General features: G+C 36.9%; 1 protein-coding gene across 3 annotated transcripts; it reads right to left on the minus strand.

Annotated features, from left to right (window-relative positions):
* Nucleotides 1-201: 201 nt before the first annotated feature.
* On the minus strand, nucleotides 202-25,383 carry GYPA (glycophorin A (MNS blood group)). 3 transcript variants are annotated; one of them, XM_045552065.1, is made up of 7 exons: nucleotides 24,911-25,383; nucleotides 21,224-21,304; nucleotides 8,902-9,000; nucleotides 6,663-6,701; nucleotides 5,154-5,239; nucleotides 3,628-3,706; nucleotides 202-421 (listed from the first exon to the last, which is right to left on the minus strand). In XM_045552065.1, the coding sequence occupies exons 1-7, from the start codon at nucleotides 25,071-25,073 to the stop codon at nucleotides 414-416; spliced, it is 555 nt and encodes a 184-aa protein (XP_045408021.1). In that variant the 5' UTR covers nucleotides 25,074-25,383; the 3' UTR covers nucleotides 202-413. The 3 variants fall into 3 exon arrangements, with proteins under 3 accessions (XP_045408021.1, XP_045408020.1, XP_045408022.1); XM_045552064.1 differs by having other exon boundaries at nucleotides 202-413; nucleotides 24,911-25,382; XM_045552066.1 differs by lacking the exon at nucleotides 8,902-9,000 and having other exon boundaries at nucleotides 202-413.
* Between the last annotated feature and the right edge of the window lie 721 nt (nucleotides 25,384-26,104).

Consider the following 26,104-nt stretch of genomic DNA (forward strand, 5'->3'; position numbering starts at 1 on the left):
GTAGAACTTAGTCATCTGGGTGTTGCAAGTCTTTCATTTGACAGCACCATCTTTAAAATACAATTGAATAGATTAAGTTGGTCTTAAAGAATAGCAAATGAATTCAACTAAAGTTTTGGATCAGAATTCCCAATTAATTATAAAATTATGCAAACACACAAAAGCAAGCATGCAAGGGAATATTTGTTCTTTATCTTAAAATATTAATGAATAGAAATTATTTTTCCATGGTTAAGTCACTAGAACTTATTATGATGAAAACTGTATTCTGAAATTGTACAACTTAGGCAGGTATATAATTCATTGGCATGTCCAATTTACATGTTAATTTTTCACTTGATTGAAGTCTTATGTCTTCTTTGAGTTCTTCCAAAATTTGGCTTGGTGAACAGATTCTCATTCATCACTTCTCTCTATAGGACTCCAGGGAAAAAATATAAAACAGTAGTATGAGACATAGTTGTGTTTAAACACAACAGGAAATTAATGAACGATATAAATTTCAGTATTCCACGTTCTTACAGAATTGTCCTTGAATATAATTAGTAGGAAATGAAAGACATCCTACAGGTTAGCTCTATTGGAGTTTTGTGTAAAGAAAGAGAGAATTTCTTAGAGAATAAATTCTAAAAGTCATAAGTAATGAACAAATATAATTGCTCTGTTTCTAGTTTCTACAAAGATGAGAAACTAACGGCAAATTTGCATAGAGGCAAAACATAGTGCAAAGGCAGTAAATGATAAATGAGTTGATCTTATATATGCAAGTTAAAATTTAAAGCAAGCTATCAAGTCTGTAATATCTCTTTTAGGAACAACTTCTTTTTCTTTATCCGTTAAGAAGTATGCACAAAAGCTTACTGCTAAATTCCTCTCTGATTGTAGTAGGTGAAAGAGCTGGTCTCTTCCATCAAATCTGATGCTCCACCTGTCTTGGTTGGAAGTCTGGGTTTATGATACTCCCAGAGAGTGCATGAAAGGGAGAGGAGAGGCTTTGCTCTTATGGAAGTGGAGCAGTTCCACGTTTCTTCTGCTTGGGTACCTTAGGAAATGTGCATTCTAAACATTCTCCTGTGAGAAATGAGTTTGTGGAGTCACAGATGGCTACCACAATGGGCAGCTGACTCAGATTAGTTTATTCTCATTTCTCACCAAGCTCAAATCATGTGCAAGTTCAAGGAGGTTAAAGTAATTCAAACCTTATTCTCTAACATCTGTAGTTCTTGTTGAGATGGCATAGTCACTTTACCTTCCTGTCTTTGGCTTATAAACTAGTTTAGAGTTATCTTCTATAAAAGTAGGACTAAAGCAATTTAAATAATATTTGATACTGTGTTTTCCTCCTACAGTTCCTGTGAGGTGGAGTCAGATTTTATAACCCATTTCACTAAATTACTAAGACACTTAGTAACTTATCACTTGCACAAATGTGGAAAAGCGAAATGAATCTAAAATTTGGTTCATGTGACTTTCCACTGCCTTTGCCTGTATTTGAGAAATGAACAGAGAACCAAAGCATCAATCCTGCTGATGAAATGCACACAATTCCTTGGGTAAACCACCTTCTGTCTTCTAAGCCTTTGCTCATGCTGCCCTCTTGCTAGAACTGCCTTGCTCTGGGTAACACCTACCTGTCATTTAAGAGGGATCCCAGGTCATTCCATCTCTAGAAGCCTTTGCTATCTGTCCCAGTCTCTGAGACTAGGTGAGCTATGGCATGCACTACCTTAAAACTTGTTCACTGCAATGATATTCTGTTTCCTCCACTAGACTCTCAGCTTCTAAAGGATGGAGATGCATATTGGTACATCTAATGTGAGTGCAGTGCCCACCCCACCATAAGCATTTAGCAAATGTTTGTTGCACTTAACTGAATTAAACTTACAAGGACATCTCAATGCACTGTATTATATTAAATTGTTCCAAACTTTTCTGGGCTACTCCACAGAGAGGCTCAAGATTGTAAGAAAAACATGGCAGAGGAAACACTAAGTACTAAATTTATCACCAGAATAAGTAGCTAAAAGTGTATAGAAATTTAAGTTTAAAAAAATGGGCTTTGGGTGATAATTGCTCCATTTTAAAAACTGCATAAAAACTTGTTTTGTTTTTTAAACAAGCTAGGATGTAGATAAAATGGATATAGATATTTGTTCCAGCTACAAATGGAATAACAAGATAACCTTAGTAAATGCAATGAATCTGGTGTGACTCAAAAACTTTTGTTGTTTTAAGCACTGATTAATCCTTTTAGCTGAGAATTTTATCTGTGCCATTCATTCTAGATAGCATGAACTTCTAGGGCTAAGTAATTATGTATCAATCATTGTTAAGGTTAAAGAACTCACAAGTTAATATGATGAGGCAAATCCTGCAAGTAAACTAAGTAGCTGTGGTGGCCCTTTAAAACTCTCTATTTTTTATGATCCCAAAGTCTAGAAAACCTAGACAGGCCCAGGGTTAAAAATGAAATCCAGAAATGTACAGGACCTCAGATCTGTCATGATTTTTGATCATTATGGAAAAAACTTCAGCTGATTTTGTAGAAGCCAGAATCAGATCCCTTTTGGTTAAATATTAAAGTTCATTCCAGAGACTTGTTCTTGACAGACATTTCCCAAAGTAGACATCACTTGGGTTGATGCTTTAGGCAAAGTTTAATAAGAACTGTATACTCTCTTACTGAGTTGATACCAGGGGCCCTAGCAAATGAAATAAATGCGATTGGTATTTAGACAAACAGCAGAGGCAGCAGTCACTGCTCAGCTTTACAAATTGTTCTTATTCTGGCATGGAGGCTCCTAGTGCTGCTACAGTTGACATTCTCCCCGCCCCCACAAAGGAATACTAATATTTGGAGTTTTTTAAATGTAAAAATCTCCCATTTTTAAAAGTTGGCAATAATCCTCTTTTGAAAAAGCACTATGTGGCTCAATACTGTTCTGGATGAACAAAATGTCCCCGCTGTCTTCCACATATTCTGTATCTACTGAGCACCTGGGAGTGGAAGTGAATGCAGGAGCCACAAGGCTGACCAGTGTAGCATGGAAGGTCGTTTGGGAATGGGCCTGAGATATTGATAACAGGTAACAGGCATGAGCACCAGCTACGGCCAAGAACGGGTTTAAATGCTTTACATGCTGTAGCTCATTTAATCCTCATTAAACTCTATGAGGTTGACACTATCATTATCACCTCATTAAAAGAGGTGCAGTAGCTTGCTCAAGGTTATATAGCTAATAAGTGTTGGAGCATGGATTCAAATACATGTCTGGCTCCAGATCTGAGGCTATCATACCAGACCTACCGTAGGGTCTCCTATAAACATAACTTTACAGTTTAAGAAAGAAGAAAGTACACAAATAAGAAGGACACAAAATAACTTGGTTTGCTCTTTCACTTATAGTATTTTACTTGTTTGTGGTAAGATACTTCGGGCATAAAGGAGAATCTCATTGTGCTACAGACAAATGTGTACATTAAAAAAAAATCAACCTTGTAGCAATGACAAGATAGAATGTAAATAAATCCTAATTGGTTGCCCCCTCCCCTAACTTAGAAAGAAGTAACTCACTAATTTATTTCCTTTCCCAAAAGGCAAAAGACACTATGAATGTTAACACCAACCTGGATTTTCCGTTTCAACAGAACTTAAAGGCACACCTGTGTCGTGTGTGGGGGAAGGCTGTGCAGCCGATGGATTTCTCTATGAATAAATACCAGAAAAATATTAATACCACAATTTTCTAAACTTAAGATACTAAAAAGTGAAATGCCTCAGATTAAAAATGTTTTTTCTAAATTGTTTTTCATTTGGTTGAAATTCACTTTTCAGAGGTTTGTTTTTTTAGCAAATTGCTATTTCATAGATACTTATAAACATTTAAGCTTGTACTTGTTTTCCTTAATAGTATTTGGTATTTCAATAGGTGAAATATTACCCCAAACATTGACTCTTACATATTTCCCTGCTGTAATGAATAGTGACAATGGAAATAAAAATAAAGAGAGTGTGATTTGTGTATCATGTTGACCAGAACCAAATTCCTCTGTATACATATAGAAAATTCTCTGAATTTTGTCAACTGAGTATTTCATTGACTTTTGCAGATTTTAGAACATTGATCAAGAGAGAAGACAACTTAGTTTGCCATGTATTCCCCCAAAAAGGAGATGATTTTCTCCAATATTTATACTTTAAACAAGAGGAATCATCTTATATCAAATCCTTACAAAATTTCTCATACAACAGCAGGCACTCTCAATTACTTTACTTTTATTAAAAAGTATTATTTAGGGAAGATATATTTACATGGTCTAAGGACAATCAATCACAGAATTATATGATTATAGAAGTCCGCTGATAGAAGTGGTTAAAAAAAAAGAGGCAAAGAAATTAAATGCAGATTTACTATCATTCTTGTTGTTGTGGTCCCACCATAGCAGTGTTGTTATCACTCTAAATAAGCCTTTTTATAAGAATATATACAGTGGTTATGGTCCCAAGATCACAAAGAGAGATTAAGAATATAGGATGAATGAAAACACAATTATACCAATCTTATGTGACTAGGTATTTCAGATCTAGGATTATAAATACACACACACGTGTTGTGTCTGAAATGTAAAGTTATAGTAAAGGTTATATACTTTAGAAAGCTGTGTAATATGGATTTAAAAGTAGCATTAATGATGAAAAGAAATCACGGATGCTGAAAATTCATGGGTAGAATTTGAAAAATTTCTTTCCAAAAATGTGAGAATGGAAAAGACCAAGAGTCTTAAACATATGTAAATATATTATTTTAAGTATTTTTATATACAAATAAATACTGTAAGTAGTAAATACTGTAGGTAGAAATTTGACTATTTTCCTTATATCCATCAAAATATACCAAATAAAGTTGGACTTTGGAGGATATTTCATTGGGAAAATGGGGGATAGATTTATATTTAGAGGTTCCCTTAAATTGGGCAAATGTGAAAAAAAAAATTCTGCTAGAGTAACTCAGTGATTTCTATGTGTCCAGTTGAAAAAGATGGAGTTTTATGCAGTTTTGTTTCTCTTTCAGTTTAATCGAACTCAGAGGAATAACCCCCCCTAGAGCTGTTCACTTTGGTCCTTAGAGCAAAATTAAAAACAAAATTCTCACCTTCCTCAGTCGGCAAATACAGTAAGAAATTAAGAGGATAGTTCCGTCAATAACAGCTATCACTGACAAAATAATGCCTATTATCACTATGGGAGAAAAAGAGAGCAGAAAAATTACAAAAGTGTTCAATAAGCTACCACATGTCAACTGAAAAATAAAACAGGTAAAATTAAACTCAGACCTTTTTATAGAAAGTACATTAATAAACACTTTTGTATATTTAATCTTTGCAAAAATGGAGTGTTTCACAGTAACTATGTGGGAAACAGAATCACGACCCCAGGGTTCTGATTCCAGGTCCAGTGTTCCTGACAGATGCAATTATGGATAACAGCTGAGTGGACACGTTACCAGGATATGGGAAAAAACACAACCTTCTTCATGGTTTGGATGTTATGAGAGAAAATAATGTCTTAATGTATAGAAGGAAAGATCATAGAATGGTTAGGTTGGAAAAAACATTTTGAACAGTTTACAAATGAGGAAAAGAAAACCTAATTGTGCTAAGTCAGCTGAGGTCAGGCAACTAGTTAAAAGCAGAATTATAACTATAATCCAGGTTACTTGTATTCCCGCCGCAGTAGCCTTATGCATAGTCTCTAATACAGTAACTAAAAATATTTTTCAAATCTTTTACATGTTGGGAATGAAACAATTAAAAGCCATTAAGTTAGAGTTATTTTCCATGTTGATAACACAGTTGTAGTGCTTCCAGATGAAGTAAATAGAACGGAAAGCTAGACCTATAGATAAAATGGCATATATTAATATTTGGCTAATTTGTATTTAGAAGCCCTATTATTGATAAAAAAGTAAAAGCAGCTTTTCTTCCTGTTGGTGTTGCCTTGCCTTTCTGGCCACTTAGCTTTAATTTATGAGAGAATCATTACCTTCTATAATACGTCTTTTCCTGTGTGAAATATGGATACGGGCCAAGTGTGAAGGGAGAGTTAGAACTGCAGGATGGGAAATGAGCACACACATTGACTAAAGGCAGCAAAGGGGGAGTGGTGTCACTTTAGCAGAGGTTGTGAAGAGAGCCCCAAAGTGGTGGCATAGGGCCAAAAATGAATCAGGATTGAGACATGAATGGTCTGTCATATTCAGACCATTCTTGATTAATCATTTTTTTATATGATACCAATTATATAGATGATTTTAAGCACCTTGCTTCATTTACAGTAGGAAAGAAAGAAGTTGAATTGTTTTATAAGCTCTTAAGAGACTTCTCAATTACCCATGGTTGGTTAGCAAGCTAAAAATTCTAACTTAAGAGAAAAACTATCATCAAATTATATATTGCTATTTCCAACGTGTTTAAAAAATGATAAATGCTTCTTTTAATTTTAAGAAGAATATTTCTTTTGCTTGTACAATTTTGTGTGACTAAAGTTAACAACATCCGCTCCTCTGTTTTAAAATTAGCACTTATTTTCTTAGGCATTTGAAACCAGCAATACATAATTTAAAATGGAATTGGCTATTATTCCATGTCAAATATTAACATACCTGGTTCCGAGAAAAGGTGGTCAATTTGTTTTCTTTGTTCTAAAAAGCAAAATTTCAAAATAAGTCAGAGTAAATAGGGCATGTATAAAAATAATTTTGGAATTAAATTATTTAGGAGTTTCTTTTTCTTAATCATATTTTGAGAGTTATTGGTTAACTTTAGACCTTTAGCTGGTAAAATTTATGAGGTAATGTTTCATGTCAGTCTTCCCATTTGTAATTCCAGTATCTACTTTTAACTATCCAACAAATATTCATGGGTGAGAAATTAGCAAACTATCTCATTAACTGCAGAGAAAGTTAGGAGGAAGTATTGAAAAACTACCTATTGACTTCAAGAAGCAGTGCATTTTGTATAAATATGAAAATGGTGAGAAGAAAGGAGACATATATTAATCCGTCACTCCACACAGGTACCAGTCCAACCCAAAGACGGGTGGTGTAGCTCTCCATTTTCCAGATTTGTGCCACAGCCACTGTGTGAATTCAAATCCTTCTTTTGTCTCAGTTGAGCTTTTGCCAATGTCTCACTGGATTCCCTGTCGATAGAAATTTCCAGCACGGTTGCCTTTGACTCTAGCTAACCTCCCCAATCAGTCCTCATCTTCCAGTTCTTTCTCTGTTGTCTCTACATGCCATTGTACAACGTGAAGCCCTCTTACTATCGGAGCCTCACAGTTTTCATGAATTTAATTATCACAGATAACATATGATACCATATTATACCATGAGGTCAAGGACTTGGTCATATTTTGTCATTCTTTAGGAGTCACATATAAAGGTTAATTGGGGCTTGTCGTTCTTTGTGGCAGTCAATATTTGTGGCTGGTATATGATGTTTGGAGTAAAGCAGATGGGGTTTGAGTAATGAGTATGCCTCTTACTAGTTGTATGGCCTTGGACAAGTTACTCAATTCCTCTGTGCGTTGGTATTCTTTTGGGCAAAATGAGAAGTATAATGCCTATGTCTTTAGGTTCCTGTGAGGCTAAAATTAGATAATGTGTGAAACACTTAGTACAATGCCCCACCATGCTAACCATTATTTATGGGATACAAAGCATGTAGCACCGTGTGTGTCTTTAGTTAGCCCTTAAATGCTTTATGGTTTGGGACCTTCATGTTGGCTTGACGTTGAAGTCACTTGAAAATGAGATTGTTTAATTGGACCCTGATGTCTAATAATTAGTTCTAAGCACTTAGCTCAATTATATTCCTTTGGTTTTTGTTCTTTTAAAAATGCATTGCTTCCATTTATCTCAGCACATTTTCTCAATATTTCTATTCGCTTATGACCCTTTGGCCACTCTAAGTCTTCTCTCAGGCTTCTTTTAAAATCTGGAATATCCTCCCTAAAGTCCACCTACAAAAGACTCTTTTTTTCCACTTTCAATCAGCTCTTGTAAATACAGTCAAATCACAATAATAACCCCAGAGCAACTATTTTAAAATAAGAACGAATCTCTTTTCCCTTTTGAGAGGGACTGGTTTGTATGCCAGTAGATTCTGCAGTTTTCATTTTAGCACTAGGAGTGCTTATGGCAGGTATTGTTTGGGAATGTCTCTATAAAACAGAAGTTGAAAAAAGGATCAAGAATGAGGAGCCTGAATAGATGCTAAAGCATATCACGAAAGACAGATTTCTCCCATGTCCCTTCCAGTGGCAGCTCCAGGATTTTTTTCTTCTCCTTTGAAAACTAATGAGAGAGTGAATGCCCCTTGGCCGCTCTTATCTCAGCACCCAGCTTTGCTGATAGTTGTTATTTATTAGGCACTGAGGATGTGTCAGGCTCTGAACTAAGCACTTTTATATACATCTTATTTAATCTCTAGAGAACTTCTGTGAGATAAGTGCTGTGTTATTGGCTGCATTTTAAGATGAAGCGGATAGAAGCCCTGCAGAGCAAGTCACTCAGGGTCAGTGGCTTGTGCAGGGCTGAGCCCAGCTGGGTTTGTGCTCAGGTCCTCCTTGCCACTATGTTATCGGACCCCCTTCATCTGGCCCACAGTTTGATGGCCACATTCATCATTTCTGTGCTTTGCTATGTTGTTTTACTTTTTTAACTCATGGAATTATTTCTGTGAGATATTCCAGGGGTAAGAATTCCTCTGGAGGAGAGACTGTGTCTACCTAGCTCCCATTTCTCAGTGTTTGTTACAGTATACCTGCAGGGACAGGTTGCCTTAAGTACAGTTGAATCACAACGATTCCAGAACAATTACTTAAAAATAAGAACGAACCTCTTCTCCCTTTTGGGAAGGTTTGGTTTGCGGAAACAGGAGATTCTGTAGTTTTCATGCTAGTAGCGATTGATGGAGGGTGGTCCCTGGTAACACTGCCTGTATAAAACAGAAGATGAAAAATAGATCCACACATCTATATGAACTTATCTTTGACAAAGTTGTCAAGAACACATAGTGGGGAAAGAAAGGACAGTCTCTTCAATACATAGTGCTGGGAAAACCAGAGACCCATATGCAGAAGAATGAAACTAGACTCTTATCTCTTTCCATACAAAAATCAAATCAAAATGGATTAAAGACTTAAATCTAAGACCTGAAACCATGAAACTACCAAAAGAAAACATGGGGGAAATGCTTCAGCACATTGATCCTGGCAAGGGCTTCTTAAGTAACACTCCCAAAGCACAGGGAACCAAAGCAAAATTGGACAAATGGGATCACATCAGGCTAAAAAGCTTCTGCACAGCAAAGGAAGCTATCAACAAAGGGAAGAGACAATCCATGGGATGGGAGAAAATATTTACAAACTACCCATTTGACAAGGGATTAAAAACTAGAATATATAAGGAGCTCCAACAACTCAATAGGGAAAAAAATAAAATAATTCTATTTAAAAATGGGCAAATGATCTGAATAGACATTTATCAAAAGAAGACATACAAATGGCCAAGAGGAATGTGAAAAAATGCTCAACATCATTAGTCAACAGAGAAATGCAAATCAAAACTACATCTTGCCACGGTTAAAATGGCCTTTATCAAAAGACAGGCAATAATGAATGCTGGTAAAGTTATAGAGAAAGGGGAACCCTCATACTCTGGTTGGTGGGAATATAAATTGGTGCAACCACTACAGAGAACAGTATGGATGTTCCTCAAAAAACTAAAAATAGAACTACCATACGACCCAGCGATCCCACTGCTGCGCGTATACCCAAAGGAAAGGGAATCAGTATATTGAAAAGATATCTGCACTTCCGTGTGTATCGCAGCACTATTCACAATCACCAAGATTTAGAATCAACCTAAGTGTCCATCAACAGATGAATGGATAAAGCAATTGCAGTACATATACACAATGGAATATTATATAGCCATAAATAAGAATGAAATCCTGTCATTTGCAACAATGTGGTTGGAACTGGAGAACATTAAGTGAAATAACCCAAGCACTGAAAGGCAAATCTCCCATGTTCTCACATACATGTGGGAGCTAAATATTAAAAACAATTAATCTCATGGAGACAGAGAGCAGAATGATGGTTACAGGAGGCTGAGAAGGGTAGTGGGGGGAGGAGGATAGAGTGGGGATGTTTAATGGGTGAAAAATATAGTTAGATAGTCAGATAGAATGAACATTATTTAGCGTAGTGTTATAAAGGCTCAATGAAACCTTATGATCGTTTAGAATCCAGATATTCATTCCTTAGACCTTGATGCTTACTGGGGGTCTTGGTGTTTATTAATTTGTTCATTCATTTACAAAAGAGTTTTTTGTTTTGTTTTGTTTTGTTTTGCGCATGTGTACTATGGGCTATGTTCTAGAAATATAATGGTAAATAGTTCATGGTCTTTCCTCTCAAGGGAATTTCAATTCAGTAGAGAAAGATGCATATTTAATCTACGTATAATAAAGTATTTTAGGTGATGGTAGAAGTAGGGGCACAAAAGAGACAGTGATCAATGTCACTTGTTGGAGGACGTGGTGGAAAGACCTCATGGAAGTGTTCTTTGAATTTATCTTGAAAGGAGTCTAGGATTTTACCCAGCAGGCTACGTGGGCATTTCGGTCCAGAGTCAACAGGGTCAGCAATGCTCTGGAATTTGAGATATCATTGCAAGCTGGGGGCACTGCAAGTTATCTATGTGGCTGCAGCATAAGATGTGAGAAGGAGAGGAGTAGAGAAATGGATGTATAGCAGGCTGGAGAGAGAATGAAGCACCAAATGTTGCGGGCCATGTTTTGGAATCTGGACTTTATTCTTAAGACAGTGGAAAGTCAATAAAAGGTTTGAACCAGATTTTCATTTGGGGAAGATCACTGTCAATAGTGCGGAGGATGATGTGGTAACAAGAGCATGCTCAGAGCTCTGAATTCGAGGGTCAATCTTGTGTTCAAAAGTGGCCAAGACAAGCAGTGCCTTTGCAAACAAACCACTCCTCACACAGGGTCCGCATCACTTCCTGAGTTTGCCTTTGGTGGAGAAGGCCAGTAGCCTGAAGCCTTAAAGGGGCAGAAAATTATAGCAGGATGTAAAAAGAATATGGTAAAGGACCAGCAATGGGATCTAACAGCTCTTAAAACTGCCACTTTAAGGCTTTTAATTTTAAACAAAGTCAGAGAAGGTGAAAAAAAATTTAATTTGTAGGCAAAGAATGCGTAACTTTTTTGTATCAAAATGAGAAAATGCTTAGGGAGAGAGCTCATTAAAATAAGTTTCGAATTTTATCAAAACTATTTTAACCCTCTAACAAATAGGTAGATGTCTTTCTCCTTCAATATCTATTCCTCTCAGGAAAGGAGCATTTAGTGGAAATTTTGTTCTGAAGAAGGAGAGGCTGAATGAAGCCACTGAGATCGAAAATTGTACCCAAGTTTACAGAGCAGGACCAAGACCCTGACATTGGCTTTAAAATTTGCCCTAAGTTAGACCACAGTGCCTCTCTTTCCAAGCAGATCTCCACGCCTCCACTCCTGCTTCCAGCAAAGCTCTAAACTGTTGTTAGAACTTGGGAATCTCTAAAATTGAAGACAACACATTGCTCAGAGGAACAAAGTCCCTGAGGTAAGTTCCGAAAATTGTACACACTTTATATAAGTCCCAGCTAAGCACATCATGTTCTATTTGCACCCTGACAAAAACTGATTAATGACCAAATTGATCTGACACTGAAATTTGCCACTTATGTTCTTAATTCTGCTTTAATTCTCCAGATTTGGTTGCTTTGATACAATTTCTTATTATAGTCACCTAAGTCAACACAGTAAGGAAATAAATTCTTAAATCTCCTAAAATAAATCTGATGAAAAGTGCTTTTTACATCATTTCCTCAACAATCTAATAAGGGTAGTGACCTATAAAATTACCCTTGTCATAGTTATTCTTCCATTTCCAAGATGACCTTATAAGCCTTTCAATTGGAATTAATACCTGTGCTTGCTTAGTGGTAAGAGGAGGGCACAGAGACTCCTTATTGAAAGGCCATAGTTTACAAAACAGTGTCATCTTGACAGAACAATAGTTCCAATCAGAAAAATAAGCTTTTATATTTTCTACTATTTAATTCAATTTTAGAGAATCTCTAGTTATTCCCACATAGACTTACATGGGGCAATTTAAAGAATTTCCTCAATAGCTTCAGATTAAATAAACCAGCATCTGATTGAAAAAAAACATCACTTACCTGAAAAGAGAAACAAAAGCAACATCTCTTCATACATCCTCAGATGCGTAAGCTACTTTCAAAATTCGAGGTAAGGAAGCCAAATTCCTACAATATGTTCCCCACCAACCTCCAAGAATGTTCAAATGCTACACTTCCCAGCAACAGCCCACCTGTCTACTTGGTTCTTCCTAGTTTCTAAAACCCTCACCAGCTAATAGACATCTGTGGACATAATTCTGCAAAGCTGCAAAATATCTGTGAACAAGTAGATTTTAAACAGGGCTTTTTACTATAGTATCTTTAATTCAGTCAACTTGTAGAAAGCATCCAAGCAAATCTGTAACCATTAAACAGCAAACATTAGTTTGCCTAAACCTCTTAGGGTCTAGATTATGAGAAGAATCTTTCACCGGCTATTTGTATCTCTTTGCGCCCCAGGCCCCTAGCTTTCTGAAGCTAAGTGAGCTCTCGAAAATCTACTTTCATTGTTCCTAGAGCTGACAGTTTAAATATTGTCCTGTTGAATTCAGAATGTACATTTAAGCTAGAAAGCAGAACATCTAATCCAACTTCCTGACTTTACAGATAAGAAATTTGATATAAAAAAATTAAATTATTAGCTCGGATTAACACAGCTGGTCAGGAACAGAATCAAAACTTAATTCTGCTAACTCCCGGTATTGGTCCCATCTCCCAGATCTCACTGCCTGGGTGAGATCTTGTCAGCAAGATTTCTTTGATGTTTTAGCATATTATTCAGTGAGCATTAGGGTGTATTGTACATAAAAGAAGGACCGGTAAATTCCTTGAGATTCCTGGACCTCCCAAAAGCTAGAATTTTGATAGTAATCATGTAGTCTTCATTTTGATGATGCTTTTCCACACTAATTGAGTACACTGCTTAGATTATATCTCTTAGCCTTCCGTGTCCTCATGCTACAGCCACTAAAAGAAATTGTGTTTTGCTCTAGCAATACTGATATAAGAGTCATTTTCCACCCTTCTAGCAGGAACACATCTAGAACTGTAACTGAAAAATTCCACCTCTCTCTCCAAGTGAAGCATACTTACCTTGGGGTATCATGGAAGACATGCCCAGCATCTGGCCACCCAGGTACAGATGGGGCTGTGTCAACACTGCACATTTCCTTAGCTGCCCTGCGCTCTGAAAAACTCTCCAGTCCTTACCCCATGCCTACTTGCACATTAATCACTGGCTGAGCCTTGAAGGATGGGCAGAGTTTTAGGTGAGGATGCGGAGGAGGGGGAATTAATACACAGAAGTAGCATAGGCTGAAATATGGAGAGAAGAGAGTATAATGTGCATTCAGGTGGAGGCTGGGGACAGCCAGCAGGCAAAGGTTGGGAAACTTCTTGGACTAAAAAGTTTGATGTCCAGGTGGCAAATTAGTATTATATAAAATAGAAAGGTAGATCTGGTTACATTAGCAAGGCCTCAAACTTCTAGTTTAAAAAAAATTTTTTTTTCAGTTCCCAGGTACTGAAGTGTCATTTAATATGATACTTTATACAGAGTCTATATCGGTGACCTGAACAAAATTGTATAATTTAGATTTGGGAAGGGTGGAATGAATTGTTATACCTCCTAGAAAATTAAATATTCCAAATTTGCATGGTGACATCATCCCACAACTTACACTTGCATAACATCTGATGTATTCCAGAACACTTCACCTTTCTTGTCTCTTATCCTCACTGCTCTGAAATCACAGATGCTCAGAAAACTCTACTAGCCTATGATGTCTGCTTGTTGAGGGAGGGAGAATGAAAGATCCTGCCACTTTTTCCATTGCATCAAGGAAGTGGGGTGTGATTTGTGGGCCCAGAACATGTTAAGGATACAACTAAGAATAGAGATCCAGTCTCCTACCTCTCTGCTATATGTTCTATTCACTAGAGCACATGGCTCTCTGTTGACATTTCTAACATGAAATGTTATTACAAACAATAAAAGTAAAATGCAATGTTGGGCAAATACCCTGAAGTTTTGCTGTGCGCCAAAACATTCAGTAGCTGAGCTCCTGTCACAATGTGATAAAGTCGCTCATGCAGCCACTGGGGTAGGTTTTGGTTCCCTCCTGACTTGCAGTTGACAGAAGTCTTATCGTGCATAAGCAAACTTCTACAAGGACACACCCTGCATATGAAATGCCTTAAATAGTTTCCAAGTCAGAAAACTAAATTTTCTAAGTGCTACCGCTTTTTGGCATTGTGATGACCACAAAAACCAATTGATAAATTTATTTGTGGAAGTTATACACAGCTAATTTGTGATGAAACTGATGCATATCCACTGACTTCCAACTCTGTCTTTTCTGTCAGACCCCATTGTCTTATACAGAACAAATGCGTAAGTGGAAATCTTGCCTGTGTCAAAACGTGTTTGAAGACGACTATTGCCATGAAGCAGTATTTTAAGGGAACTATTTCATTTTGCTCTTGAACTAGAAGATTGACAAGCTCAGTCTGGGTCAGCTTGTAATAATTTAGTCAGACACCCATACTGTTGGTTTTCATTCATTTTTTTTAAAGGGTTTTATTAAGCCTAAGCAGCCAGTTGCAATTTAGGAAAATTGAACTTTCTAAAGGATAAAGTGCTTTGAGCCAGTGTGGATAGCTTTCTGAACTCCCACTCAGTAGCTCTGAAATAAGATCACAGCCTATTTTAGCTGGTGCGATTAGTGGGCCAGGTGCCAACTGCGATGACCCAGCTTCTGCTCACTGGCATGCTGTGGCAGTCCCCATGCAGCCGATCGGTCACACTTCTGGCTTCCCTAACCTGGTAGAGAACAGCTCTTCATCTACTCTGCCTCGAAGGCGTTGTGTCCTAGGAGGACTGCAGCTTCCTTCAAGCAACTCTGAACTTGATAGCTTGGATCTGTGCTGCCCAGCTTCCGGCACTGTCCCACGCCATTACTGAGGCAGCAGGGACAGAAAGAAAGATCAGTCTGTCTTCCCAGCCATTGTTACATTCTTCAGCCTAGACAGATAGAAAGCAAGGGATATTTCTGTCTAGTGTCCCACTGAGAAAGGTGACCAGAGTTCTAGCCTTGGCCGTTTGCTACCAAATGGTTGGGGGATCTGAGAAAGTCACTGCACTTATCTGGGCCTCAGTTTTCTTGCCTCTAATATGAGAGTAATGGGACAGATGACGTCTGAGGTATTTCACCATTCACAAATCATGGAAATCTGTATGTCTAAGATAATGATATTTTTAGCTAACAACTATTGTGCACTTACTACATTGCAGACATCTTCTCTTGCCATTTTCAAAACAATTCACTGAGGGCCTATTATTATATATTAATTATCATTTGTGGAAGAGACAAAGATCACAAACATTGCCTATCTTGCCCAAGCTCATAAAGCTGCTAAGTGGCAGTGCTGGCTTCTGAGTTCAGATCTGTTTAACTACACAACTGTCTGCCAAGGTCTACCATGATCTATGCAGAATACAAAGAATGAGAGCACCAAATAGATTTCACTGAGACAAGATTAAATTCTCACCAAGTTATAATACAAATAACTCTCAAGCAAGCTTTCACTTACAGCAAATAAGAGCTAACTGAAAAGATACAAAAATAATAATTCACCTTATTCATAGCCTGAGGGTGGAAGGGTTGTACTTTAACACAGTTGTAGGGTGACCTATAGTGGCAAATCCTCATTATAGAAGGGCAGATGTTTCTGGTTATTCCAATTTGGTAACTGGAATCTTACTTTTTCCAGCCAAGCCTCTTCCAATCTGGTTACTCCTGCTTACTGAAGAATCCTCAGAACAAAAGAATATTTCACATACGTTACGTGTGATGGCTTTAAGATATTGGCATTTTTGTAGCTGAAATTTATACACATTAAGTTGGGGCTTAGGGAAGTTGGGATCAATGAGAAGAATTCCAATTAAAAAGAAAACTTTATCCCAAAGTTTTCACCCCATGGGTAAAAGCTTCCTGTCACTGGTCGAACAATGACAAATTGCAAGGATGAACTGGATGGGTAGTTCTCACTCTTGACTGTGTGTTAGAATCCTCTGTGGTAATCCCGGCACTGTATTATGATGTACTGCCAGCAGTAAGAGCAACTTCCCAGACGAGACTAACGTGTGTAAACTTCATTTGCCTGGGCTTTGAGATCTATCCTTACATTTTCTAAGGTTCTGATGTTACATTTATCTAGAACTTGAACAGCTTCAGAAAACGATGGGATATTAGCCTGAATTGCTTGAGAAATAACACCATTTGCCATGTCAAATGTAGGTATATTCTTGCGGTTTTGTTTTAGAACCACAACCCCCCCCCCCCCTGCCAAACACATTTGGTTTTAATCTAAGCACTGTCCAAGGATAAGCTTATGATTGTGTGGAACAAAGTTTGGGAGCAGCTTTGAAAACTCCACAGTAACTTAGCTTGGAGATTCTTAGTCTAAAACTAAGTTTTTCAAATTGTAGGTTGGAATCCCTTAGCACAAGGATTACTAAACTTTTTCTGTAAAGGAGTAGAGAATAAATATTTTGGGCTTTGTGGCCCACACATTTTCTATTACAGTAATTGGACTCTGTGGTTGTACAAAAGCAGGCACGGACGATATGTAAACCAAAGCATAAATAAATGAGTATGGCCAGGTCATGTTCCAATAATGATTTGTGGACAGGAGAATTTGAATTTCATATAATATTCACATGTCACAAAATATTATTCTTCTTTTGATTTTTTAAAGCACTTAAAGATGTAAAAACCATTCTTAATTTGCAGGCTATGCAAAACCAGGTTGGGGGCTGGATCTGGCCCACAGGCTATAGTCTGCTGGCACCTGTATTAGTGTAATTAGAATCTCTGGATGTGGAGCCCAATCATCAGTACTTTTTAGATCTGCTCAGATGATTACAACATGCAGTCAAGATAGTGCATTCCTGAAGTAATGGGCCATGACATCAGTTCACTGGGTTGTTGCTGACATTAAAAAATGGAGTTGTATAAAATAGATGAGAATATATCAAAGTACATTACACATGGTAAAGGCAGGTAATATTTTGTGGAATTTTGTCTCAGACATGTGTCTGTGTATCTGTGTGCAATGAGTTGTAGAATACATTCCCTATGTCCCAATAATATATGATTATGTTTTGAGATTGATGCACCTGGCTATACCCTATCCGAATACCCAGCTGCCAGAGGGTCGGAGGGAATCAGTAGCCCAGACACACCTGAAATCCATTCAGGGTGCTCACAAGCCATTGGCCAGCTGGTTCATGTACAAGTTCATCCAGCTCATATAGGTGCATCAATACAGTGAGTGTATCTATGTGTGCTGTGTCATTAAAATGGTTTGGGAGTTCTGAGAGAGAATGCTTTCAAAAAAATAAAGTTAGCCAATGGGATAATTATAAGTAGGCTACATACCTTTCAAAACACACGAGAGGCTAAGGACAAATAAAACAGTATATATCAAAGAGTCAGAAGCAAGGAATCATACAATAAAAATGTAGAAGATAACAGAAATAAGATAACTAAACATCAGCTGTGAGTTCATCAATGTATAGGAATTAAATTTCTGTATTAAAAGAAAAAGACTTTTGGATTGAGTTAAAGCAGACAGGTTAAAAAAGATCCCAACAAATATATACTACATCAAAAGGAACACAAAATAAAAGAATATAAAATGTGTAAAAAATAAATGGGCAAGGGTATATAAGACAAATAAAAATACATATAAAACTAAACAGAAATCATAATATTAATATTAGACAAAGTAAAATTAAAGACAAAGACATTGCAAAATGAGGAGGATTAACTTATATTGTTGAATGATATATTTCACAATGATTATTAAGAAATTGTGGACCATTATAGCCCAATAACATACCAACAAGAAATATAAAACAAAAGAAGAGATTGGCAGAAATAATACATTAGCAGTGAGAAATTTTAATCATTTTCTCCTATTATGACAGATCAAGGAAGCAAAAACAAATGGTGAAAGGATATGAAATATGTCTGCCTTGCAATCACAAGCTATTCATTTATACTTCTTTTCTGCTAACAAATCAATGAAGATAGACTTTATTATGTGTTCCCCCACTCCCATACACTCATTTTAAAATAACATTTCTATATCTTCTGACAAAATATTTTTGAGATCTGTACTTGACAGAATTGTTCGGGAAAGGTGGCAAGAGGCAAATTTTTGTGATATTTCTCCCAGCAAGATGCAATTTCACTGCCATAATCCATCTTGTTAGTTGCCTCAAATAGCTATACTATTCATGTTTTGTGCTTTGCATTTATTTTTTTTCATTTTGATTTTTTAAATATAATTATTACTGGGAAATAAGTGGTCACATCAAATGGAGGCTTCCAGCTTTAATAAATTATCTAGCCCATATAAAAAAAAGGAATAAAAGACTAATTAAAAGTCATACAGCTAGAGTTTCTTAGCTGCACCAAAAGAGGAAGACAGAGCATCAACTTTCATTAAAGGCTTCACCTTGGTGAAAGCACAAGCTGAACACTGAGTGACAATGTCGCTAGAGTAAGGAAGAGCCAACCGTGGAACATCCCTATGTATGACAAAGGTAATATAATGTTTCCACTAAAGTACACAGATTTTAGAGTGAAACTGCCTGGTTCAAACTAATGCCATTAGCAACTACCCGAAATCTTGTAAAGTTTACTTAATTTCTCTATTTTTCTTTCACCATTGTAAAATGGGACAAGAATAGTCTCTACCATACACAGTTACTGACCGGATTAAATAAATTTAAAATACATATAATTTTTTTGCAGAAATGTAAAAGCTAATCCTAAAATTTATATGGAATTTTTAGGGATCTAAGTAGCCAAAACAATCTTGGAAAAGAAGAATAAAGTTGGATGACTCATACTTTATGATTTCAAAACTTACAACAAAATAACAGTAATCAAAATACTGTGATTTGGCCCTGAAGATAGACATATAGGTCAATGGAATAGAATTGAGATTCCCAAAATAAACCCATATGTTTATGGTCAATTGATTTTCAAGAAGAGCATCAAGACTATTCAATGGGAAAAGAATAGTCTCTTCAGCAAATGGTGCTGGGACAGCTGAATATCCACATGCAAAATAATGAAGGTGGACTCTTTCCATATAGAAAAATTAACTCAGAATAGACCAAAGATCTAAATTTAAGAGCAAAAACTATAAAACTCTTAGAAGAAAATACAGTGATAAATCTGCATGACCCTGAATTTGGCAATGATTTTTTGGATATGACATCAAAATCAGAAGCAACAAAAGAAAGAAATTGATAAATTGGACTTTAAAATTAAAAATATTAGTGCATCAAAAGACACTATCAAAAGGAAAAAAATCCATAAAATGGGAAGAAATATTTGCAAATAGTATATCTGATAAGAGTCTATATCCAGAACACAAAAAGAACTCTTATAACTCAGCAACAAAAAGCCAAAAAAAAATTTTTTTTAAAATGAGAAATGGACTTGAACAGACATTTCTACAAAGAAGATATGCAAAATACAAATGACCAACAACTACATCATTAGTCATTAGAAAAATGCAACAATGAAAAACCATATGATACTGGCTGGAATGACTATAATTCAAAAAATGGAAAATTACGAGTGCTGGCGAGGATATGGAGAAATCGGAACCCTCATACACACAGCTCCTGTGGAAAACAGTTTAACAGTTCCTAGGCAAGTTAAACATAAAATTACTATGACTCAGCTCTTCTACCCCTAGGTATATACTTATGACTACTGAATATGGGTTCAAACAAAACTAGTACAGGAATATTCATGGCAGCGCTATTCACAACAGCCAAAAGGTAGAAACAACCCAAATTTTCATCAGATGATGAATGAATAAGCAAAATGTGATATATCAATACAATGGAATAATATTCAACCATAAAAAAGAATGAAGTACTGATACATGCTACAATATGGATGAACCTTAAACACATGATCTCAAGTGAAAAAAGCCATATACAAAAGGCTACCTATTGTATGATTCTATATATGAAATATCCCAAATAGCTAAATCCATAGCGGTAGAAAGCAAATTAGTGGTTTCCAGGAGCTGGGGCAAGTGAGGGAATTGGGAGTGACTGCAAATGGGTATGGGGGTCTCCTTTTGGAGTGATGAAAATGTTCTGCAACTAGATAATGGAGATGGGTGGACAACATTTTGAATGTATTAAATGCTACCAAATTGTACACTCTAAAATGGATAAAATGACAAATTTTATGTTAGGTATATTTCACTGCTAAAAAAATTAAATGTATGTGAATTACTTAGAGCAGTGCCTGGCACAAAATAAGTGCTATATCAATGTTGAATATTATTATTCAGAGCCTAACTATATACAGAACCTAACCAATTGTGTATATATATATGTATTTATATATATAATAAGTATATATATAAATCTAGAGATAGAAATACCAAAATTGATTAAATAGCTATTTATAGAAATTTGTACACTATAAACAAAGATGACATCATTTTTCCAATGCTTACATATAATAATCTGGGTTACAAAGAAATTTTTAATAAATATCCCAAAGAAGAAATAACATAAGTCACAATCTATGACCCACAGTACAAAAATTAAGGACCTCTTAGAAAGCAGAGATTGTTTGCTCAGTTTACTTTGTAAAATATTTTAAACTTGTCCTAATTATATAATATAATTCTTTTTGCAGAATATTTAAAAAGTATTAAAAACCAGAAAAATATTTACTCACAATCCCAACATCCAGAGATAACTCTGGGATGTTTCTTTCTGATATTTTTAATTTAGTTTTAGTTTAGTTCATTTATCACAGAAAATTTCACAGATAGGGACTTACTAAAGATGTGGATATAATAATAATAGCTGAAAATCTATTATGTAAAAATATAGGTCCCACCTGATGATATACCATCACTGACTGAGTTGTAAGCTTCTTGGGTAGGAGTTGATAACGTTGCTGTTGTTGTAGAAATAAAACCTGTAAAGACAAGTTGGGGGAATTGCTTTAAAATGTACTTCCCAAATAGGTTCATAGGTGTTTTCAATAATCCAGAAACCAAAGTAAAACGAAATTCATCCAGAGAATATTAAGCTCAGTTTCCCAATTTAAAATTACTAACAACCAATTTTGAGATACTATTCCTTCTTTCCCCTCTCTTAGGACTCATTCTCCAAAGGAGTTCACTCACAAGGAGTTCATTTTTTTCTCAAAACCCAATCTCACACCAAGCTCAAGATATTTATAGGTTTGGCGACTAGTCTACAACTCATCTCAGGCTGAACTTTGGGGATTCACTGAAGTTTAGAGATAGGAAGGATTTTATATATCGTCTCCTCAGTGCTATATTTAATAGGCACGAGGAAACTGAGGCCCACAGGGGTTCATTGGTTTTTCCATGATTAAACTAGTTTGCCACAAAACTCTGGTCATTTCTGAAACTAATAGTTGTGACTGAGTGCCTCCTATGTGCCTGGAAGTTTGTGGGACACATACGTGAAGACATGAGTTTTGCTTTTAAAGTCATGTGGTCCCTGACACACAGTTTCTGTAACTCTTTCTTGTAACAATTGATGGACAGTTAGAAAGACTCTCTTCTTGGGTCTCTGAAAGAAAAAGGGATTCCTTGTTTCTTTACTTAGTCTTCTAAACACGTGCTTTTCAGACTGGTATACCTGCAAGCACATGGGTAAGATGCACAGGGTAAACATGTCTATCTACACGGAGCACTCGTTTTGCATAAACAGGTGAAAACAAATATTTCTTCCCTCTTTTGTTACTTCCCTCCGCCCCTTCCTTCCTCCCTCCCTCCTTTTCTTTTTTCTTTTCTTTTTTCTTTTCTTTCTTCCTTCCTCTCTCTCTCTGTCTGTCCTTGTCCCTCCCTTCACTTCCTTCCTTGCTTACCCAACCAATATCCTACCACTCATCAGGACTGTGCTAGGTTCTGGGGCTACACTGATGAATAAAACAGCCGTGATAATACCAGTCCTCTTGGATTTTCTGATTAAACTAGTATATTATGACCCATCATTCAAATTTGGTATGAATTTTTAAGTAAAAACAGAAAATTTTACTTTGTTTTCTTAGAGAGTCCTGGTTTATGATGACATAATTTCCTAGCCAAAGTGATAGAATACTGTATTTTCAAATTGTTTCTTAGCTTCAGAATCTGATTTTCAATCAAAGCTTTAGCTTTTCCCTGAACATACTGAGCTGGCTCCAGTCTTGGAACTTTCACTCCTGCACTTGCTCTTTCTTCTACCTGCCGTCCTCTTTCCCTGGACTTTGCAGGATTGGCTCCTTCTCATCGCTAAACTCTTACCCTAAATGTCATCTACTTGGGGAGAGGGGGGAGTTCCTGCTGTATTTTTCTAAAGCAGCCTCTGCATTCATGTTTACCGCCTTACCTGGTTTTATTTTCTTTGTATTATTTTTAATTGTCTGTTCTTATTTTAATAATTCACTTGGCATTCTGTTTATTACCTGTGTGTCCTCCCACCATCCAAGCCTGCCCACCCTGCATGGAACCTCCCCGGGAGCTCATTGGTCTCACTGCGGCAGCCTCAGGGCCTGGTGCAGCGCCTGTCATGTAATAACTGGCCGAAGGGATTCCAGGACTGGGAATCAAGTCGTTTTAGAAAAAACTGATTCTCATTTGGAGGATGACCTCTGATAAATTTAGAATTAAAAAATATTGCCTTTATCGTTAAGACTACTGGAGAAAGCAAAATGATCATCTTTTTCCCCCGTAGCCAAAGATGTCTAACCTTCTTCACATTTTCCACATTCATCTCTTCAGCGAATGAGTAAAGCAGGGGAAAAACCTGCTCTTAAACCTTTCTATTATACTATAAAGTAGCCACATCAAGAGGGTTTCCTTGGAGGACTTCTAAAGCTACAAAGATGATAAAAGCTTGGGCGCCGAACTTTAGCCTTTGGAGTCATCTGGCCCCAGTGGCCTCCTCCTCTAGTGTCATTTAAGGCTCTAATCCACTGTCTGCTTGAGTAGCTGCAGAAAGGAAGAATTTATTTATTTTCCAGAAAATCTTTCCAAATTTTTGGCATCTGTAAGTTGTGCAAAGTTATTTCAAATATTGTGCACCCCCCACCCCACAAATAGGGTGTGCGATGTCTCCTTTGGATTGAGTGGTCCCCAATTTGCCCTCGGGAGCAACACAGAGAATACCTTTTCTCTCTTCTGTGTCATAGCTCTGCAAATATTTGAATATATTTAAATGTTACACTGCATCCCTTCCATTTGTTTTCTTTTCTTCAAACTAAATGTTTTCATACTTTCCTACTTAAAAAAAAATTAGAGCAGCTTTGTTAGTCTTCTGATTTCCTGTAAGTTTCCTTTTTTCTCTGACTTTTTAGAAATCCCCGGTCACATATTTTGGTTTGTTCCTTAGTCTATAATCGTTATCATAGCTACTACTTATTAATACTTATTAACGATGATAATCCATTATAGCTAATACATAGTACACTTAATATTTTACCTTGTGTCAGGCACCAGAGTAAGCACATTCTGTTAAATACTTTGTTTAATCCTTAGGCTGTTACTGTGAGGCAGGTACCGACACTGTCTGCCTTTTACAGATGAAGACGTTGAGACAGAGAGCAAGTAATTTGCCTTACTGTTCCTCAGTCTTTTGTACGTGGAGCCAGATTGGAACCCAGTTCTGTCTGTTCCTCATGCCCGTGCTCTTAACCATTACGCTACTTTATCCCCTAGGGTATCATAGAAAATGCTGGATGTCTTCCTTATATCCTACAGAAGGCTCGGTAGATCCTTGACACTTGCTCTAACTTGAGTAACAGCGATGTCTGATGGGCTCAGTACATTTTTAAGTAACTGCCTGCTTTTGATCTGTGTGCCGGGCACTAGTATTTCTAATACATAAGCACTGCATTTGGGAGGGTGTTAGCTATAACATTCTCAGAAAGAGGCCAAAAATAATGTTAATTTAGTACAATTTAATAATAACCCGGTGTTATTTCTTTATTTTAATGAATTGATTTAGATTTCTCCCAAAACTTACACCAACACCTATTTGCGTAAGAGGTTTTTTGGTTTTGTTTTCCCTACATACCACCTCAACGATGGACCCAGAGAGGGAAAGCATGCCCCACGTTTCAGAGTTCGTGCTTGTGGCTTGTCCCTGTTTGGCAGGAGAGGTGGGAAATTACAGCTTTTGAAAACTGAGGACCATATAGCTGCCATCACCTTCATTTTTAATTTGGAAACTAACCTCCTTATAGTTCAAACAACACAACAAATTTTTTCATACCAAGATATTTCTCATAACATGTGATAAAATTCTTTTAGTTCCAGCTAGGCTTAGAATGGAAGCAAGCCTCCCATACTGGAAAACCATGATTCAGCCACAATTACTGGGCTCCCTTGTGCCATGTCTCCCATATTGCCAGCTAAGTCCCAATAAAATCCATCCTCCAGACTGGAATCTGAGATACTACTCATTTATTTATTCATTTATGTAACATAGAATTAAAATGAGGGGGTTCGTATTTTAATCTATGATCATATATCCAATATACCACATCAAGCCAAAAAAAATCACTTACCTGACAATAGTAATGCAATGATTATTTTTTCATACATCTTGGAGATCACAAGTTGCCTCTCAAAGTCAGTGGAAGAAAACCGCCAAGGACGGATGAAAGTGTCCTTCCCGGGCCTCAGCCTGCACGTTGTTATCTTCCAGGCCCACCTTTCTGAGGCTGTCATCCGCTGATAGGCATGAGTGGCATTTTAAATTATGCAAAGTTCTTCAGTGCCTGTTAATAAAGATACATGGACGTCTCCTTAACTGGGACTATGAAAGTGGTAAGCAAAATTTTCATTTCAAGAAACTGGCTGCCACTTGTTAAATTTGCTTTGCAAAGTAAGTGGACATGGCCGGGCAGTAGTCAGGAGCCACCCAATGGGACAGAGAATCAGACTGTGCAGGTCTGAGGCCAGGGCATGTGCCAAGCTGCGCTGGCTGTCATGGAGCTTTGAACCTTCTCATTTTGCATATAGAGGCTCTTGTGGTCCAAGATGAAAGTGACTTTACATACGTGGAATAAATAGATTTGAGAACTTTATCATCTAAATGCTCTGAGGTTTGAAAAAATTCTCAAACTCATGTAAGAGAAGGGAGAGGCAAGAAATCTTTCACTGAATATGGAGTTTGGACCAAACAGCTACTGCCCCTACAGCTGTGGAACCTGGGAGAGGTTTCTCTCCAAAATACACCTCACTAAATAAGCATAAATGGATACCAAGACAATAAATGCAAACAGTCAAAAAACAAAAACAAACAGACAAACCGAAATCCTTGTTGCAAAGCAGGTTAAAATGAGGGGTACGGAAATTTGAGGAAGCTCCATTTTAAAGGGAGGCGGAACAAAGAACAACATAAATTAGATCTGCAACAGTTCAAAAGAAGGTGATGGGATACTCCATCTAAATTGTCTTACTTCCTGTAAGATTTTTTGTGAAAGTCTTCCCTGCCTGACCTAGAAAATCAATTTGCTATGTAAACAATTGGTCAAATATATCATATTTACATATTTACTCCAAATATGGTTTTTAAAAAATCATTTAAGAAGCCGATGTTTGCAGCTTCAGGAAACTGGGCCACAGAGGGAAAAAAAAATGATTTACTAGGTAGAATATGGAGAAAAATGTCAGCTGAGCATCCCAGACACAGGGAAGCTTGGGATTGAGGGGTTGGTGGGGGCTGGCAGGAGCTGAGACACAGACTTAGGGGAGGA

This window comes from Lemur catta, chromosome 5, assembly GCF_020740605.2.
Source record: "Lemur catta isolate mLemCat1 chromosome 5, mLemCat1.pri, whole genome shotgun sequence".
Lineage (NCBI taxonomy): Eukaryota > Metazoa > Chordata > Mammalia > Primates > Lemuridae > Lemur > Lemur catta.

Bases quoted from the DNA above. Each gene is read 5' to 3' on its own strand.
- GYPA (XM_045552064.1), bottom strand. From the start codon at position 25,073: ATGACAGCCTCAGAAAGGTGGGCCTGGAAGATAACAACGTGCAGGCTG. The intron at 21,305-24,910 runs GTAAGTGATTTT...TTGTCTTTACAG, and splicing joins CATTGCATTACTATTGTCAG to GTTTTATTTCTACAACAACA. The intron at 5,240-6,662 runs GTATGTTAATAT...TTTCTCCCATAG, and splicing joins CCACCTTTTCTCGGAACCAG to TGATAATAGGCATTATTTTG.